This window comes from Notolepis coatsorum, assembly GCF_963971535.1.
Source record: "Notolepis coatsorum genome assembly, chromosome: 9".
Taxonomy (NCBI): Eukaryota; Metazoa; Chordata; class Actinopteri; order Aulopiformes; family Paralepididae; genus Notolepis; species Notolepis coatsorum.
The window spans coordinates 67,774,052-67,793,242 of NC_140173.1; the positions used below are offsets into that span (position 1 = coordinate 67,774,052).

General features: G+C 44.7%; 2 protein-coding genes across 2 annotated transcripts in view; one reads left to right on the plus strand and one right to left on the minus strand.

Moving 5' to 3' along the window:
• The window catches only part of shld2 (shieldin complex subunit 2), a 178,324-nt gene extending 178,246 nt beyond the window's left edge, over positions 1 to 78 (minus strand). The window contains exon 1 of the mRNA XM_084321641.1: positions 1 to 78. This exon is cut by the window's left edge and continues 125 nt beyond it. The gene's annotated coding sequence lies outside the window, so the exon portion shown is untranslated.
• A 2,413-nt stretch (positions 79 to 2,491) lies between these two features.
• Positions 2,492 to 19,191, plus strand: part of glud1a (glutamate dehydrogenase 1a) — a 75,574-nt gene continuing 58,874 nt past the window's right edge. Inside the window, exons 1-3 of the mRNA XM_084321793.1 lie at positions 2,492 to 3,101; positions 15,573 to 15,653; positions 16,297 to 16,352. Coding sequence (XP_084177919.1) covers positions 2,681 to 3,101; positions 15,573 to 15,653; positions 16,297 to 16,352 — 558 coding nt within the window. The 5' untranslated portion in view covers positions 2,492 to 2,680. The remainder of the gene's footprint in view (positions 3,102 to 15,572; positions 15,654 to 16,296; positions 16,353 to 19,191) is intronic.

The following is a 19,191-nucleotide window of genomic DNA, read 5'->3' on the forward strand; positions in this document are numbered from 1 at the left end:
GCAGGAGACGATATTTCCAATTGTAACAAATAGGTAATTTATTTAAGAAAAGAAGTTCGTTAACAGCAAGAGCTATGGGTCAAAGATGATCGCCACAGCTTGAACAAAAACACTCTGTCCTGGAACCCTTTGCCTGTCCCTAAATCCCCTCTCAGTCCTGCCCCCATGACAGATATGATGACGTGTCACATCATGTCAGATCTGACATGACGTACATTAAGATGATACGTAGATTTAACATTGGAGAGAGAGAGAACATGAGGAGAGATAAGCAAGATATGATATCCACACACGATATGATGTAAAACATTAAGAACATGAAGAGAGAGTGAGATATGTGTGTTTGTGTGTGTGTGTGTGTATGTGTGTGTGTGTCTGTGTGTGTGTGCGTCTGTGTACAGACGTGTGTGTATTGTATGTGTGTATTGTGACACAGGGAATGTGTGTGTGTGTCGGTGTGTATGTCTGTGCGACTGTGTGTGTCTGTGTGTGTGTGCTGTGTCTGTGTGTGTGCTGTGTATGTGTGTAAGAGAGAAAAGACACAAGATTAGAACACACGATATGATGTACTGACATGTCCATCTGCTATCTTGAGGCCGTTTTAAGAACATCAGCCAGACTGTCGCCCTAGTGTCTTTGAGCCCTGCTAGTTGACCTATATTAAACTAGTCAAGACTAACCCCTTTCCTACCTCCACCCTCGTATACACATTTTCCCCAACAATAGTAATACCGCTATACATTTGTAAACAAAAACAAAGTGTTATATCATGACAATAACGCATAAAATGACGTGTTGACGGATTTGCATAAGATTAAGATTGATTGATTGATTGATTGATTGATTGATTGATTGAAAATTGTATTAACAGATTGCAGAATGGGTACAATACAGTACGGCTCAATACACACAATTGGGATGCAGACCAGAGAAAGTCTTTCGTCTTGTTTACATCAGGGTCCCTCATTTTCAATTCATCATGACATTTATGACATACACAACATACAGATATACAGATGACATTTATGACGGGTGGGTGTGTGGGGTTTGGACATTTACGGGGGCCAGTTTCGAATTTGAGCCTCCCATAGGTGCTCTTTGTGGGCGGTTTTGAAGGTGGGTAGGGATTCACATTATTTTACGGCTGTGGGTAGGGCGTTCCAGATTGTTGTGGCATAATTGTGAAACGTGTTTAGTCCCTTGTTTGAGCCGAATCTGGGTTGAACATGATTTGTGGAGCTCCCTCTGGTGTTGTGATCGTGGAATTCACTGACCTTTGGGAAGTATTTCAACATGTACATGGGTATCTTAGTGATGTAATGTATCTTGTAGACCAGGCCCATTGCAAGTTGCTGTACTCGGCAGGGGTGAGGTGGGTTTTAAGAGTAAGGTCAAGCAGTAGTCTGACCAGTTTGTTTTGTGATGTTTGTAATCTTGCCTTTGAGGTGCTTTGGTACCATGAGGTGCAAGCATATAGTCGTAGTGGGTTGTTCGTTGGTTGACTTTTGTTATTACATTGGTTGCCATTTTGTCACGGGAAAGATTTGCCTCTCTAGGATGGAGCCCAGGTATGCATCACTTCATCACTGTGCCTCACTGCATCACTGAGCACAGAGTGACAGTTCAACAGTACTTTTGAAACAACACTGTGCAATATTACACTTACTCTAGACTTCTGTATATTTTTACTGTATATTTTATTCTATTCTTATTCTTAGGCAATTTGTTTTGTTATTCTTATTCATGACTGTGTTCTGTCTAAATGTTTAATGTGAGCGATTTGTAGTGTCAAATTTCCCTCTGGATAATTAAAGTATTTCTATTATATTTCTATTCTATTCTATTCTAGGTATGTAATTTCATCTTTACTTAAGTTGTGACAATATATTGTCAATTTGTCACCCATGTAACAGTTGGACTTGCTGAGTTTGTTATTTGATCCAAAGATAATGGACTCTGAGAAACAAGCATTTCATTATAAAGTATTCTGTATTTTGTTCTGACAAATAAAAACAAACTTGAACTTGAACAAATGTTCACACACACAGCATGTGCGTGACGACTAGTCGACACACACATGCCGGTGTTTTCTTTCAAGTGTTTATGACGCTGGAGCCCAGAGCCCCCACCTCCTGCACACTCCCCTCGACACGCCCCTCAACCACAGCACTCCTCCCCACACGTGAAGGCACGTCCCGGTACACGTGACCGCGGAAAGCAGAGAGGGAGAGAGACAGAGAGAGTCTCGCGAGAGAGAGATATCGAGATCGTCGGGAATAATATAACACGCACCAAGCACACGCACTAATCGCTGCGGTTCGCCATTGATTTTTAAAAGGTTGCTAATAAAAAATAAATCACTTGTTATTTGTACTTATTCATTCTCTACCTAAATGTCACGCGGCGCGTTCACGAGAAGGGCTCCCCCTGTGCGCGCGCGCGCGCGTGTGTGGAAATCCTCCGTGCACACGCTCGCACACACGCTGCTCGACGAGGAAGGGAGCGGCGCGGTATGAACGCTGCTGTCAGATCAACGCGGAAAGAAGGGACGAGGAGGAGCCGCAGCCTGGCTCTCATTTTTTTGTTCCCCCCTCGTTGCCCCATTCCAGTGTCTCTCCCCGCCGCACCTGAGGACCCATTCGGTTTTCTAACATATTCCTAGATTAATAACACAATTATAATGTACAGGTATTTGGGAGAACTGCTCACCCGGGGACCCGTTCTGGCCTCGGGAATATGCGTCGAGTCCGCTCTCCCGGCGGTGGCAGCGGCGGCGGCTTCCGCGTCTCTCCTGCTGCAGCGGCGGCGGAACTACAGCCAGGCCGTGGACGTCGCCGACGACCCCAACTTTTTCCGGATGGTCGAGGGCTTCTTCGACCGCGGCGCGGCGATCGTGGAGGACAAGCTGGTCGAGGACCTGAGGCACAGCAGGGAGACGCCCGAGCAGAAGAGGCACCGGGTGCGCGGAATCCTCAAGATCATCAAGCCGTGCAACCACGTCCTGAGCGTGTGCTTCCCCATCAAGAGGGACAGCGGCGAGTGGGAGGTGGTGGAGGGGTACAGGGCCCAGCACAGTCAGCACAGAACCCCCTGTAAAGGAGGTGAGTGGGAGGGGTACAGGGGAACAGGGCTCAGCACAGGACCCCCTGCAAGGGAGGTGGTGGAGGGGTACAGGGGAACAGGGCTCAGCACAGGACCCCCTGCAAGGGAGGTGGTGGAGGGGTACAGGGCCCAGCACAGGACCCCCTGCAAGGGAGGTGGTGGAGGGGTACAGGGGAACAGGGCTCAGCACAGGACCCCCTGCAAGGGAGGTGGTGGAGGGGAACAGGGCTCAGCACAGGACCCCCTGCAAGGGAGGTGGTGGAGGGGTACAGGGGAACAGGGCTCAGCACAGGACCCCCTGCAAGGGAGGTGGTGGAGGGGTACAGGGCCCAGCACAGGACCCCCTGCAAGGGAGGTGGTGGAGGGGTACAGGGCCCAGCACAGGACCCCCTGCAAGGGAGGTGGTGGAGGGGTACAGGACCCAGCACAGGACCCCCTGCAAGGGAGGTGGTGGAGGGGTACAGGGCCCAGCACAGGACCCCCTGCAAGGGAGGTGGTGGAGGGGTACAGGGCCCAGCACAGGACCCCCTGCAAGGGAGGTGGTGGAGGGGTACAGGACCCAGCACAGGACCCCCTGCAAGGGAGGTGGTGGAGGGGTACAGGACCCAGCACAGGACCCCCTGCAAGGGAGGTGGTGGAGTACATGACTCAGCACAGAACCCCCTGCAAGGGAGGTGGTGGAGGGGTACAGGGCCCAGCACAGGACCCCCTGCAAGGGAGGTGGTGGAGGGGTACAGGGCCCAGCACAGGACCCCCTGCAAGGGAGGTGGTGGAGGGGTACAGGGCCCAGCACAGTCAGCACAGGACCCCCTGCAAGGGAGGTGGTGGAGGGGTACAGGGCCCAGCACAGTCAGCACAGGACCCCCTGCAAGGGAGGTGGTGGAGGGGTACAGGGCCCCGCACAGTCAGCACAGGACCCCCTGCAAGGGAGGTGGTGGACAGCTTGTGTGTGACAGGCTTCTGTTTATATAGGAACCAAAACTCTCTCAGTCTCAACTTAAGTCTCCAAACGTCAGAGCTGACATGCATGCGCGCACACACACCTTGCCCCTTGGCAAAAGCGTGTATGAGTTCTATCCATTATTAATCTAAAACAATTTAGTTATCAATTGAACTGCCTGGGGCTCTGGAAGAAAATATAATGTGAATTCTTAAAATGTGTGGCATTCCACTTTAAACACACATGTTGTGCTTATGTTTTAGATTATGGTAAGGGGTTGGAAAATGAATGCAAATCGATGGAATGTCTTGGAGGGAAGCATATTCACAGAAAAACATACAGCTATTTAAAAATGATTCTCAACAATAAAATGACAGTGGGAATATGGGAGCAGAGACAGGTCTCTATGCTTTAAATGTAACAATATTGCAACCTTGTGTGTGTAACACACACACACATACGGTATACATGCACACACACACACATACGGTATACACACACACATACGGTATACACACGCACATACACACACACACACACCATGGCATTGGCTAACTAGCTCGTATTAGCTCGAAAGCGTGTGCATAGTGTATGTAAACCCATGGCTGCCGGGTGTATTAGTCTAATAACTCTAAAAAGTCCCCCCCCAGGTGAAATCAAAATACAGTTTAAAGGGGCACTTCACCAAAAAACAATGCTGATTTGCATGTAATCTCACACACATGCAGAAACTGTAAACAGTTTTGCACACATTCATTTAGTTTGATAGTTATTGAGAGTGAATGAGTTTGAATGTGGCCACCGGCAGTGATGTCACCGGGGGGGGGGGGGGGGGGGGGGCGTTGAATCCTGTGTTGTGTTTAATTACAGCTCAATGAGAAAATAGCAACACCTTGTCTTATAGGGACTGCTACCTTATTATTTCAGCTGTAATTAAGACAATCAGCATTGCCTCCTTTAAGTTATTATTTTTATCACATATTTCTCGTGCTGCTCAGTTCCTGAAAAACTATAAAAAATGTTGATTACTCATCCTGCTCGTTGGTATCTATGGGTGGGCGATATAGTGGCTCGGGAGGTAGAGCAGTCGTCTGGTAATCCGGAGGTTCCCTGTTCGATTCCCACTCCTCCCGGGTAGCGTGTCGATGTGTCCTTGAGCAAGCCACTTAACCCCTAATTGCTCCTGATGAGCAGGTTGGCACCTTGCATGGTCGCCTCCGCCATAAAAGTAGGTATAGTAGTGATTTATTTGGGATCTTAATGTTATGCAAATCCGCCAACACGTCATCATGCGTTAATGCCATGATATGACACTTTTATGATTAGATTAGATTCAAATGTATTGTCATTATACAGCACAAGTACAGTACAATGAAAATAAGTTTGGCATCCAACTAGAGTACAAATGTAGCAGTAAAGTGTGATCGTAATATGTACAGGTGATTAAACTGAGTATAAAATATATAAATGAGTACTACTGAGTAATAGTGCTAATCAGATGTATGTACAGAGTTGTAGTATAATATGTACAGTGATACAGGTATAAAGACAGTATGGTAGTAGTCATACTGGCCAGCAGTGTAACTAGTAAGAGTAGGATATGTGCAGATATAGATGTAGTATCTACAGATATGCAAATATGTAAATATTTAGTATACAGATGTGTAAATATGTGAATGTAAAGATGTAGTATCTAGTCTACAGATATGTAAATGTAAAGATATCGTACAGATATGTAAAAGACTATGTGCACATATGGCACAGCCTAGCGTATTCTAACTTTGCATCCAATGAAATGCTTTCTACAATAGGCTACAGGAAATATTAATGTGAATGAATGGAAAATGCTGTTAAATAAAAAATTAAATTAAAATTAATTAAAGAATTAAAAACACAGATTTAAGTGGTTCTAACATAGTCTGCTAGTTAGTTGATTAGTCTATCTTTCTAACCAAGTAGGGTCCATAATGGATTCAGTAGTTTATAGCAAAGCGTTTTAAAATGATAATGCTAACTGCTTCATGTATGTGAGCGGACAGCGCTGAAAAGATTAGTTTGAGTTTATTTGGATCCCCATTAGCTGTTACAAATGGCAACATCTATTCTTCCTGGGGTCCACACAAAACAATAAATACAAACAAACGACATAATTAAAAATAAAACCAACAATAAACATACGAAACAATATACGTAACATAATCAAACATAATTCCCCCCACACCCATCCAACCCAACCCACCTCATTACATTAGCATTATGCCAAAATATTACAAAATGACTAGTAAAATAATTAAAATTAAAAGCATTGTGCCTGTACCCAAAAGTAACCTCTTTACTTGCTTTTTAAAGCTTTCTTTGCTTGTTGCTTGAGTAATTATATATGGCAACCTATTCCACTGTGAGATGGCCCTATACATAGCAGTTATTTTAATTGCATTTGATCTCGGTAGAGGAATTGAAACATGACCCCTGGTGGTAACTTGTCTTGTCCTGTGCTCATGTCTGTCTTGTGAAAAGGTTATTCTTGAGTACAGGCAGCTTGGTTGTTTAGACAGTTATATTCCTAAATAGTGTTAGTAGGCTGCGTGTCGATCTGTCCTCTACTACCACGCAAGATCACTATGCATTTGGTCTACACCTGTTCTCGTAGAACACCTGAGTGCAAGACGAGCTGCTCTATTCTGCACAATCTGAAGTTTGTTGAGATATTTGAGATATGATAACACCAAGGTTTGAATAACCTGTAAGAGGGTAAGGCGTGTTAATAAAAAGGAGTACCAGTTTACCTGTTTTTTTTACCCCCACCTACGAAAGGAATGCTGACCACCCAGTATGCTTTGTCCTCCTACACAGTCTGGTTATTGATACAGTAACAGTACACACACACACACACACACACACACACACACACACACACACACACACACACACACACACACACACACACACACACACACACACACACACACACACACACATGTAGGGGCTAAATGTACAGTGAAGTTCCTGTGCGCCTGCCTGTGTCACGTTACCTATGACCCCTGGAAAGGACAGACATCTCTCACCAGGACAGAGACATAACTCTGTCTGTAATACATGTATGTAGTTTATAATCTACATACCCTACACTGTAATCTTAGTAATCATAATAATGTTAACTACCCATGATAGCATGTACAACAGTCCTGTATATACTGCATATATACATTATATATTTATATTGATCACATATATACATATCCATATCTGTCTGAATATACATATATAATCCTCCTATATACCTACTACACCTGCATATAACCCATACAACTCTGTATACTGTATATATATTTATTCTTACTGCATATATATCTATCCACATCTGTCTGTACATACCTGCATATAATCCTTTTTACATATCTGTAGATACTATATCTATATTATCTGTACATATCCCTTACCTACTCTTACTACACTCATATGTCTGTACTAGCACATAGCCTGTATTTCTTGTTAACGCTCATCGTTATGCACCAAACAATAGGGCAGCTTTTGTTTGCTATGACTCATTAGGTCCGGGTGGGGCGCATACAAAAAAAACGATATTGAATAGATTCTTATAATCCCCAAATCTGTCTTAATGGATGCCTTTTTTTTCAGATGAGTGAAGGTTTTTGCTAAAAGCTCTAGCACGCCTCCCGTTACCTCAGGTCTCTCTCTAGCACGCCTCCCGTTACCTCAGGTCTCTCTCTAGCACGCCTCCCGTTACCTCAGGTCTCTCTCTAGCACGCCTCCCGTTACCTCAGACGTCTCTCTCTAGCACGCCTCCCGTTACCTCAGGTCTCTCTCTAGCACGCCTCCCGTTACCTCAGACGTCTCTCTCTAGCACGCCTCCCGTTACCTCAGACGTCTCTCTCTAGCACGCCTCCCGTTACCTCAGGTCTCTCTCTAGCACGCCTCCCGTTACCTCAGACGTCTCTCTCTAGCACGCCTCCCGTTACCTCAGGTCTCTAGCACGCCTCCCGTTACCTCAGGTCTCTCTCTAGCACGCCTCCCGTTACCTCAGGTCTCTCTCTAGCACGCCTCCCGTTACCTCAGGTCTCTCTCTAGCACGCCTCCCGTTACCGCAGACGTCTCTCTCTAGCACGCCTCCCGTTACCGCAGACGTCTCTCTCTAGCACGCCTCCCGTTACCTCAGGTCTCTCTCTAGCACGCCTCCCGTTACCTCAGGTCTCTCTCTAGCACGCCTCCCGTTACCTCAGGTCTCTCTCTAGCACGCCTCCCGTTACCGCAGACGTCTCTCTCTAGCACGCCTCCCGTTACCTCAGGTCTCTCTCTAGCACGCCTCCCGTTACCTCAGGTCTCTCTCTAGCACGCCTCCCGTTACCTCAGGTCTCTCTCTAGCACGCCTCCCGTTACCTCAGGTCTCTCTCTAGCACGCCTCCCGTTACCGCAGACGTCTCTCTCTAGCACGCCTCCCGTTACCTCAGGTCTCTCTCTAGCACGCCTCCCGTTACCTCAGGTCTCTCTCTAGCACGCCTCCCGTTACCTCAGGTCTCTCTCTAGCACGCCTCCCGTTACCTCAGGTCTCTCTCTAGCACGCCTCCCGTTACCTCAGGTCTCTCTCTAGCACGCCTCCCGTTACCGCAGACGTCTCTAGTTTGCCCCACGCTGAGTTTCTACTGAACTACTATGGAAACTAGCCGACAGGTCCCAGCCCCCTGTAACCAGCGCCGTCAAGCCTAACTGAATCGGTAATAAGAATTTAAATCAAATTGAATCTGGGACCTTGTGAATCGAATTTGAATTGGGTGATACCCAGCCTTGATGACTCAGGAATCAGACTACATTAGCTTTTTCTCCAGTGATCAGGGAATGATCACCAGTTCTGTCTCGGCCTTGGGAATGTTAATTTAATATAGTTGAGCTGAGGTCTAAAAGCCCCAAATGTTCTCCTACAGATTGGTGTCGTACCTGCTCTTACAAAACAGTGGTAATTTGATGGTAGTTTGATGGTCATTACCCTCCCATCGCTCTGTGTCTCAAGGATTTGAATGCCGCTCTCAGACTGAAACAAAGTGCAATAGTATACAATGTACAGGTAATTAAACTGGGTATAAAATATATAGATTAGTAGGGGCGGCTACGTGGCGTAGTGGGCAAAGCGCTCCCCACGAAATGCTGGAGACGCTGGGCTCGTCAGTTCGAGCCCAGCGCTCCACATTTGCTTTCAGTTTAGCTGGTCGTCCGTACTAATACACATTGGCCGTATTAGGGGGTGGGAAACTGATGGGTGGGGATCGGGCGTTGTGGACAGTGACTCCTACAGGTCGGTTGGTGCGCCTGCGCAGTAGAATCAGGAAGTGTCGGGGGCAGCGTGAGCCTCCCACGCGTTACTCCTCGCCACTGAGAGATCGAGCTGCGCAGGCGAAAAGATGCGACTGCTGTTACCTCGAGTACCGGAGGGGACTTGTGCTATGTATGACTTAGTCCACATTGCAGCCGGCTTGTGGGAGGCAAGAAACAGCGTCCGTGACAGGGGAGGGTTGAATTGGATGATATACGAAATTGGGATGGGAGAAAATATAGAAAATGGGAGAAAAAATGGATAAAAAAAAAATATATATATAGACAGGGGGCGAAACTAGAGCCCGCCACCCGCCATTGGCGCTCAGTTTTTATGTTTGGCGCCTCCCACTGAGAGGTCTGCCCGCCGTGTGGCGGGCAATGGTCATGTGAAAACCGAAAATCATGATCCAATTCTGAGCGGAGTTCTCACTCGCTGTCTCAGCAGCGCATTGCTGCTCCTACCCCTCCCGCACCTGTTTCTGTATGCTGCTGCATGTAAACGGAGGCCATTGCCTCCGACAGTCACCGTGACATTAGTCTAGTCAGTCAGAGGGACCTCCGTGAACTAATGTTAGCTACTGTTACAAAATGACCCAGTCAACTATTCACTTTTAGTTTAATACATGAGGCATTGTGTAACGTTATCCAGCCGGCTAGCTACTGATACAGTAGCTCCCGACATCAACAACTGCTCCAGCACGTGTCCAGTGCATAATACCTCCGTTGGCTAGGTAGCCCACGTTAGCTCACTAGTCACTACGAAATGTCGCAGTAAACTAAATAGTTCACTGAGACGTTGTCCCAACGCCATCCAGCAGTAGCTACAGATGGCTCCTGACATCAATGTCCTACAACATGCGTATTCGAGCCCCTGGCTTACATCGCATGAGGGCTGCTGACTAGGGTCCAGGTGCAGCGCAGGAGAATCCTTTCATGCTGAATGTAGGGTTTAGGGTCCAGCTGCAGCGCCGGAGAATCCTTGCTGGAGCTGGAGGCCACTCGAGTATACACACAGACAGTGGAGCTGTTTGCAGACAGCGAGGTGGCGATGTCTCGCAGATAATACAACTACAAGTATGATTATATAATATATATATTTTATTAAAAAAAAATTATATAAAATAATAAAAAAAAATTTAATCAAAAGAAAGTTGGCAGGTAAGAAATATGCTTGGCGGGTAGATTCTTCCCATCTACCCGCCACTGGCCGGTGAGTCAAAAAGTTAATTTCGCCCCCTGTATATAGATTAGTACTACAGTGTACACTACAGTGATACAGGTATTGATTGATTGAAAATTGTATTAACAGATTGCAGAATGGGTACAGTACGGCTCAATACACACAATTGTTAAGGGGATGCAGACCAGAGAAAGACTTTCGTCTTGTTTACATCATTACACCCATTACAGCATTACACCCCTGGTACACAGGGGGTAACGACTAGAGATGTTCCGATACCATTTTTTCCTTCCCGATCCGATTCCGATACCTAAGCTTTGGGTATCGGCCGATACCGATACTGATCCGATACCAGTGCATACATTAAAAAAAAATATATATATTATATAAATTATAAAACTTTAAAAATTTTTTATTTTATACAGCTACTGTTTTTTATATATACTGTTTTTTAGTAATAACTACAAAGTAATGGTATTTATTCAACAACAGGTGATTGTATAGATTAGTATTAGTATCAGTAATTGAAAACTATCTCAATGAGTTCACCCACGGAAAGGTTGTTGGCACATTAGTTCCACACGGACATTATTCGTTGCTGCACTTGCTTCCACAAGGCTCTGTTTAGGTTAACTACTGTAGTACCAGAGGCTCTGTTGTGATTTTTTTGCACAATAAATATTCAACATTCTCTTTTGAGACTCCGCCTCAGACTCTTATCATTTGGCACTAAAAGCTAAACATTGTCACCGATATGGCTGTCCGCAACATGTCATTTAATTGTGTACGCGAGGTGGTAGATCAGTGACGACGTTAACGTGAGCTAGGTTAGCTAGCATGAGCTACCGGTAGATGGAAAGACTGTAACGTTACTGGTGAAAATGTGATTTAACTTGGAATACTCCTTTGCCAACTTGCTGTACTTTGCTTGCAGGTCTGCAGCCATTATTGCTGGATTATGAATAGCCCCAACTTTAGCCAAGGTAACGTTAAAGCTAAAACTTTAACGTTAGTTAACGCTAGCTTTCGGTTAGCTGTTCAATGCTAATAACACCACCAAGCGAACCCATCAGAGCTCCCCGTCAACAGCGCTCTGTCGGGACGATGGCAAAGTATTTGGAAAGTATCTGCTGTTAAAATGACAAATGGCATTGACACTTTAATTCACGGTCGGTTAAAAACACGTTTGTTTTATAATGCTCACGCAGCAGACCACAGTGTTGTTGATAAATTACGTCATATGGTATCGGAGCGCAGAATTAGAGGGTACTCGCCGATACCGATACCAGCATTTTAGGCAGTATCGGCGGCATTTCCGATACTGGTATCGGTATCGGAACAACTCTAGTAACGACAGGGGAGATGATAAGAGAACACAGCTTGCAACAGGAGTGAAAAAATGAACCTGAACGTTGAGCACATGTGCTGTCATAACAGGAAAAATTTGTTTCTCCTCCTCCCCCCCATCTATAAATAGTTAGGAAAACACTACATCTGTCCTGCATAGTTGAAAATAATCAGATTTGAGTTGCAGCCATAAATCCAGCCTGTGTCTACGCCTCTCACCACTCTTTGCATTTTGCACCAAGTCTCATGTCATGAATGGCTACGCAGAAGAGAAGGCCTGTTAGAATTCTGTTTAATCTGAATCAACAGTTGATTCACAGGGGAGTTGAGATCAGGTTCTTCCACCTGGTGAGGATTTACTCAGAACACTCGCCGCAAGGATTCATTCTATTTGTAAGCAGACACTGGTAACTAACAGTGAATGTCCCGGGGGGGGGGACACAATCATTTATTTATCATGTTGACAGTTAGCTATGATTTAGTGTGCAGTACTATTCAGTATCAGTAATATTAGGAATAGCATACAGTACCTTCAAGATTCAAGATGATTTATTGTCATGTGCACAGTTAACAGTTTGCCGTACAATGAAAAAACGTACATTGCTAGTCCGCCCTTGACACAAAATCACACAGTCACACAATCACACAATGCTTAACTAGAATGAACAACTTAACAACTGAAATACAAGCGAATGCAAAAAATAAGGAGATCTTAAAAAAAGTGGTGAAGTACCTTCCGTTCCACCACTTCATTGGTCTTTGAGAAATAAACGTTTCTTTCAGTGCAGAACCCAACACATCACACAACTCCCACTGGTCAAATCACTGGTATGCAACTTGACGTAGACCTACGTTTTAGGCCGCACAGGCTGCAGATTCCTTTCTGAGGAATCTGACCCACTCTCGGTCTTGAGGAGGTCGTGTAAGTACACTTGTGTGCTTGTCCAGAGCTGCTGGAGGGTCTTCCCCTCAGCGTGCAGACGGGGGCAGTGAGACGCTTGCTTATCCTGTCTGCTGGCCAAAACACCGCTTGGGGAGGAAAGGAGAGAAAAGCTTGGCTGTACAACCGAGAGTGTTGTTGTAGGTGTTTCAACAGGGTTTAACATTCAACGTGGGACGCCAGGGAAGCCATCGCAGTTATACTATATTTATACTTCAACTTATGCAATAGATGGACTACATGATATTTATCACACAGTTGATTTACAGCAGTAACAACGACAATAACCGCAAACTAGTTCTAGCTCACTGTCACAGTACGTATGCTGTTGACTGTATACTATAGTACAGTATGGTTAATGTGACTATTAGGGGTGGGAATCGCCAGAGACCTCACGATACGATACTATCGCGATACTTGCGTCACGATACGATAGTATCGCAATACTAAATATATCGCAATAATGTTTCAGATTCGGTAAAATAGAATGTACCTTACCTTAGCCAGAAGGTATTCCAAGAAGAATAATTCCAAGTGATCGCATCGCCATCGCGATTACCAGTGTATATGTCTATACATGTTTCGATGGTCAAATGCGCTTATGCAACGGAATTCCGAGGCGAGCAATGTGAATTTCTGTTCCAGCAGGAGGAGGGGCCACTAACCAAGGAGAAATGAAAGTGAGGCTGACTATCAACCCCAAGCTATTGCAGTTCAGACACGGACGATACTGCCACCTGCTGATAGTCGATCAGCATTGCAGTTCTAATGTGTGGGGACGTGCTAAAATGATGCAGATCGCTCCCGGCAAGACTGTAGAGCGGGAATCAACGTAAAAAGATCAAACAATCCAAAAACGTAATAAGTCGTTTTTGGCACTCAATGCTTGTCGAGCAAAAACGTAATATGTCGTTTTTGGCACTGAAAGTGTTATTGTGACTGTATACTACTGTACTGTTAATGTGACTATACTACTGTACTGTTAATGTGACTGTATACTACATACTGTTAATGTGACTATACTACTGTACTGTTAATGTGACTATACTACTGTACTCATAATGTGACTATACTACTGTACTCATAATGTGACTATACTACTGTACTGTTAATGTGACTATACTATACTGTTAATGTGACTGAGTGTATACTACTGTACTGTTAATGTGACTATACTACTGTACTCATAATGTGACTATACTACTGTACTGTTAATGTGACTACTGTTAATGTGACTGTATACTACTGTACTGTTAATGTGACTGTATACTACTGTACTCATAATGTGACTATACTACTGTGCTGTTAATTTGACCACTGTTAATGTGACTGTACTACTACTGTACTGTTAATGTGACTGTACTACTACTGTACTGTTAATGTGACTATACTACTGTACTGTTAATGTGTATTACTGTACGACTAGGGGACCACACCCAGTTTTCCAGGGGTGGGTTAGCGTTGCCTGCTGTGGTCTGAAGTCTGACTCATACCACTAGATACTGGCAGGGAGGAGGGGCGAAGGTTTCTTTCTTTCTTTCTTTCTTTCTTTCTTTCTTTCTTTCTTTCTTTCTTTCTTTTTTTCTTTTCTTTCTTTCTTTCTTTCTTTCTTTCTTTCTTTCTCTCTTCTCTTCTCTTCTCTTCTCTTCTCTTCTCTTCTCTTCTCTTCTCTTCTCTTCTCTTCTCTTCTCTTCTCTTCTCTTCTCTTCTCTTCTCTTCCTCTCCTCTTCTCTCCATAAACAACCAGACCCTCTTCCAGCTGCAACCATTTTGTATTTTAACTGACGTGACAGAATGAGGGGAAACTGTAGATTCAAAGGCAAGACAGTAACCCCGAAATCGCCTTTTTGCTTTTTTCCCGACGATATTGAGATGTTGTTATATTTTGCTTCCTTAACATGTCTTATTTCAGACTAGTGTCAATAAAATATCGAAAACACACAATTAGTTGTTTATTTTACTTAATTTTGTCTGATTGTGTCCATAGATCACAATTACAATACAAAACATTGAGGTTTTCTCAAAAACTAGTTTTTATGCATTTTACTTGGAACTCCATTTCCCTAGTACCTACACACACCAAACGTTCCACATTTCTTCCTATCCATATCCTGCTTCTAATTCCAGAAGGGTTTGTTGATATAGTCAATTTTATACCAAAACTAGGTGAAAATAGATTTTTTTATGACATAGCCACAATCCCTTCTGGAAAAAGTTCTGTTTTGAATGTATCAACAAAATGAAACCAAGTTTTTGAATCTGGCATTATCCATGTTGGTGATTCGTGTCTTGGAGATATATGCAAATGTGTGCATATTTAATGTGGAAGTTTGCATATATCAACATACAATTCAGAAAACTTGCAATATATTTCTTCTTACTTTATATGTACATAACACACTGCGAAAGTTTGATAGTGATGTCTATTCAAATATTATTTTTGCCTATTAGGGAGGGGGGGGGGGGGGGCTACTGTCTAGCCTTAAATAGACAAATTACTTGAGTCTGGAATAATCCCAGTAATAATAATTTCAGTTTGATTATAGATCACATGAATCTGGTAAATGATAATCATATCAGTTTGAATCAGGAAGCTGTGACTTGAAGGGTGGGGGGGGGGGGCTGCTCCCTGAAGGGTGGGGGGGGGGGGCTGCTCCCTCTGTTTGTCTGCTCGCGAACAGTGAGTCCATGGACTGTATTGTCTCATCCCTCTGACCCCTCATTGTGTGTTGCAGGTATCCGGTACAGCACAGAGGTCCACATGGACGAGGTGAAAGCCCTGGCCTCACTGATGACATACAAATGTGCTGTCGTGGGTAAGTTGTGCATTCATCCCGTAGAGTGTATACACTGTATGCTTGCGTGTGTACACACTCATGCAAGTACACACACACACACACACACACACACACACACACACACACACACACACACACACACACACACACACACACACACACACACACACACACACACACATACATACACATATGCACACACACGCAGACTGGCACCACTCCCTCTGCATTGTGTTCGCACTCGTAGATTCAAACACATCAAGTCAAGTGTTCCTTTATTAATCCAACTTGGGGAAATTCAAGTGTCATAGCAGTGTGTGGGGGAGGGGGGGGGGGGGGGGGTACATGTCTCAAACCTTTATTTAAACTCGTGAGGGTTTAAGGTTGGAGATCAAGGTTTTAAACTGCAACAGAGGGGATAATCTCAAGCTTTAAGGACTGTTGGAGTTAATTCCATGAGCTAGGGGGGCATGTTCTGAGCAAACTTGGGGATAGGTACATAGGTAATAGAACATAGAACATAGAACAAAGTGCAAGTAATAATGATAATAGTGATAACAGTAGTGAGTGGCAGGATTGAATCAGACAATAGTGATGATGATGGTATACAAATACATGGTCCAAACCGTAGTAACACACTGCACATTTGAATGTCTTTCAGACGTGCCATTCGGAGGAGCCAAAGCTGGTGTGAAGATCAACCCCAAGCTGTACTCTGTAAGTTGTTCGAGGTGCTCCTACTGTGCCTTGTGGCTTTACCCCCATTCCTTCAGTGTGCTATGTAGCTGGAGGTGCATGTAGAACGTCTGCAGAGCGACAAAGCCCCAAGTCCACACCTCTCCGACAGCAAACCCGTTGGCCTGGCTGAGTTTGCTATTTGAGCCAAAGAGAATGGATTCTGTTTTATCCAGGTGTAATGATAGTTGGTTATCAGCGAGCCAGGTGCATATTCTGCCGAGTTCAGAGCTGAGGGCTTTTTCAACCTGCAACTTGTCCCTGTCGGAGACCAGCAGGGCTGAGTCATCCGCGAACAGGAACAAGTTGCAGTCACAAGCTGATGACATGTAATTTGCATAAAATTAAAAACAGTAAAGGTCCTAGTATGCTTCCTTGTGGAACACCACAGCTCACAGGGAGGGGGGGGGGGGGGGGTAGGGTACCGTTCACCTCCACCATCTGTTCTCTCCCCTCCAGATAGGATTGCATCCAGCTCACTGATGAACTATCAAAACCAATTGCTTTTAGCTTATCAATCAGAATGGAGTGATTGACAGTGTCGAAAGCCTTTTGGAGGTCCAGCATGACCATGCCGCAATATTTGCCCGCGTCCACATCGTGTTTGATGTGGACGTTCAAATAGAGAAGGCATGTGTCAGTGGAATGGGATGTTCTGAAGCCAGATTGGAATTCGTAGATTAGCTTTTTTTCCGCAAGGTACTTTTCAACCTGTTCGTAGACAATTTCTTCCATAACTTTCGAGATGGAGGTAAGAATAGAAACAGGGTGGTAGTTGCCTGGGTCTAATTTGCTGCCTTTTTTGTGCAGGGGGGGTCACAATTTTGAAATCTTTGGGGACGTGTCCCTGTTTTATGGAGAGGTTTATTATGTGGGTGATAACTGGGGTGATGGTGGCTGCTGAGTCTCTGAGGAATTTGGAGGGGATATTGTCATGGCCAGTGGCCTTGTTAGGTTGGAGGGCGCTCAGTTTTTTGAACACCTCATCAGTTGTTACCATTTTGAGTTTGAAGTCATCTTTGCGAACCCCTAGGTTTTTGTAGATGGCTAGGATGTGTTTTACCCCAAAATGCCCTGAATGGGAGGGTAGTTTATTAACCAGTGTTGTGGCTATGTTTGTAAAGAATATGTTTTGGCCACATCCAGCTTGTCTGTGATAAGAGTGTTTTCTGTCTTTATGTTGATGTTTGTAAATCTGGTTTTCAGTTTTTTACTGCAGCCTAGTTGGTTGTTTCCAAAGCTCACAGGGTTTGTTTTTGTTTTCCTCAGTTTTATAATTTTTTTTGTGCAGATTTGATCATGGTATTTACATAGTTTCTTAGCCTGTTTTGTTGTTGTTTGAGTTTAACCACGTGGGCTTGGAGATCACTGTTGAAGCTTTTGGCAAGCTTTGACTGACTTTTATGAAGTTCAGAGAATTTTTTGTCTCTGGATTTCATAGCGGTCAGTATGTCTGAGTGCATCCATGGCTCAGTGCGATTTTTAACCCTGGTGGTTCTCAGGGGCGCCATGTTGTTTAGTATTCATGAGAATTTGGTTTTGAATCCAAGCCATGTTTCTTCAACTAGTGTACCACTGAGCTATTCTGACCAGTCCAGGCTCTCCAGTTCTTGGTTAAAGGCCTCACTAGAGTAGGTTTTAAGGTCCCTAGATGTGACTGTTTTGTGACAGTCAGTCTGCCTTTTGTTTTAGTTTTTTGCTAGAATGCATGGTTTGTAGTCCAGCCTTTCTTGCTAGAATGCATAGTTTGTAAATTATTGAATGGAATATTGCAACTACTACAGAAAAACATGAGTACACAAGTTCAAGTTCAACTCAAGTTCAGCCCTATGTTACTCTATTTCATTAGCACTAAAAGTGATTTTTCTTTATTGTGTAAGAAACTTCAGAATGTTATAGGAGGTAGAGATGGTGGAGTCCTACAAGTTCCTCAGAGTTCACCTGAACAATAAACTTGACTGATCGGACAACACTGAGGCCCTCTACAGGAAGGGACAGAGTAGGCTGTTCTTGCTGAGGAGACTTAGGTTGTCAACTGCTGCTATCTTTCTACCAGTTGGTTGTAGCCAGCGTTAGGGCTGGACGGTATGGTCTAAAATGTATATCACGGTATAATTTGAAGCATAGACGGTAACGGTATATATCGCGGCATATTAATTTATCTTAAAATGGCTAATGTTAGCCCGTTGCTGCGCTAAAGCAAGTCTCCTCTCAGCCTCCTTAGCCAAATTGAAATGCCCAAACTATATGACAAGGTCCGTGAGCAAGTGGAGAAAAACTCAGTACAATTAAACACTATGCAACGACCACTGCAAACGTTGAGTGAATCGTCAAGTAACGTTAACGTCATTGCTACTGCTGTGACTAGCTGCTCTAGTCTACCGGTCACAAGGTATGAAGGTATAATCAAAATCCATACCGTAACGCAAATTCATACCGTTTATACCGTCCACCCCTAGCCAGCGTCCTCTTTTTAGCTGTGGTGTGCTGGGGGGGGGGGCAACATCAACTCGAGGGACTCCAGCAAGCTGAACAAGCTGGTGAAGAAGGCTAGCTCAGTAGTGGGTGGTGAGCTGGATAACCTAGAGGTGGTGGCTGAGAGGAGGATGAGGAAAAAGCTAGAAGCCATCCTGGAGAACCCCTCTCACCCCCTCTACGAGGAGCTAGCCAGAATGAAGAGCACGTTCAGCCTATTGACTCATCCTCCCCCGACACACCACAAACCGCCTGGGCCGGTCCTTTATACCGCCATCAGGCTCTACTCTACAACAAAGGGCTCGGACGGCCGGCTCTTCTGCCAGAACTATCACTGTCACAACTC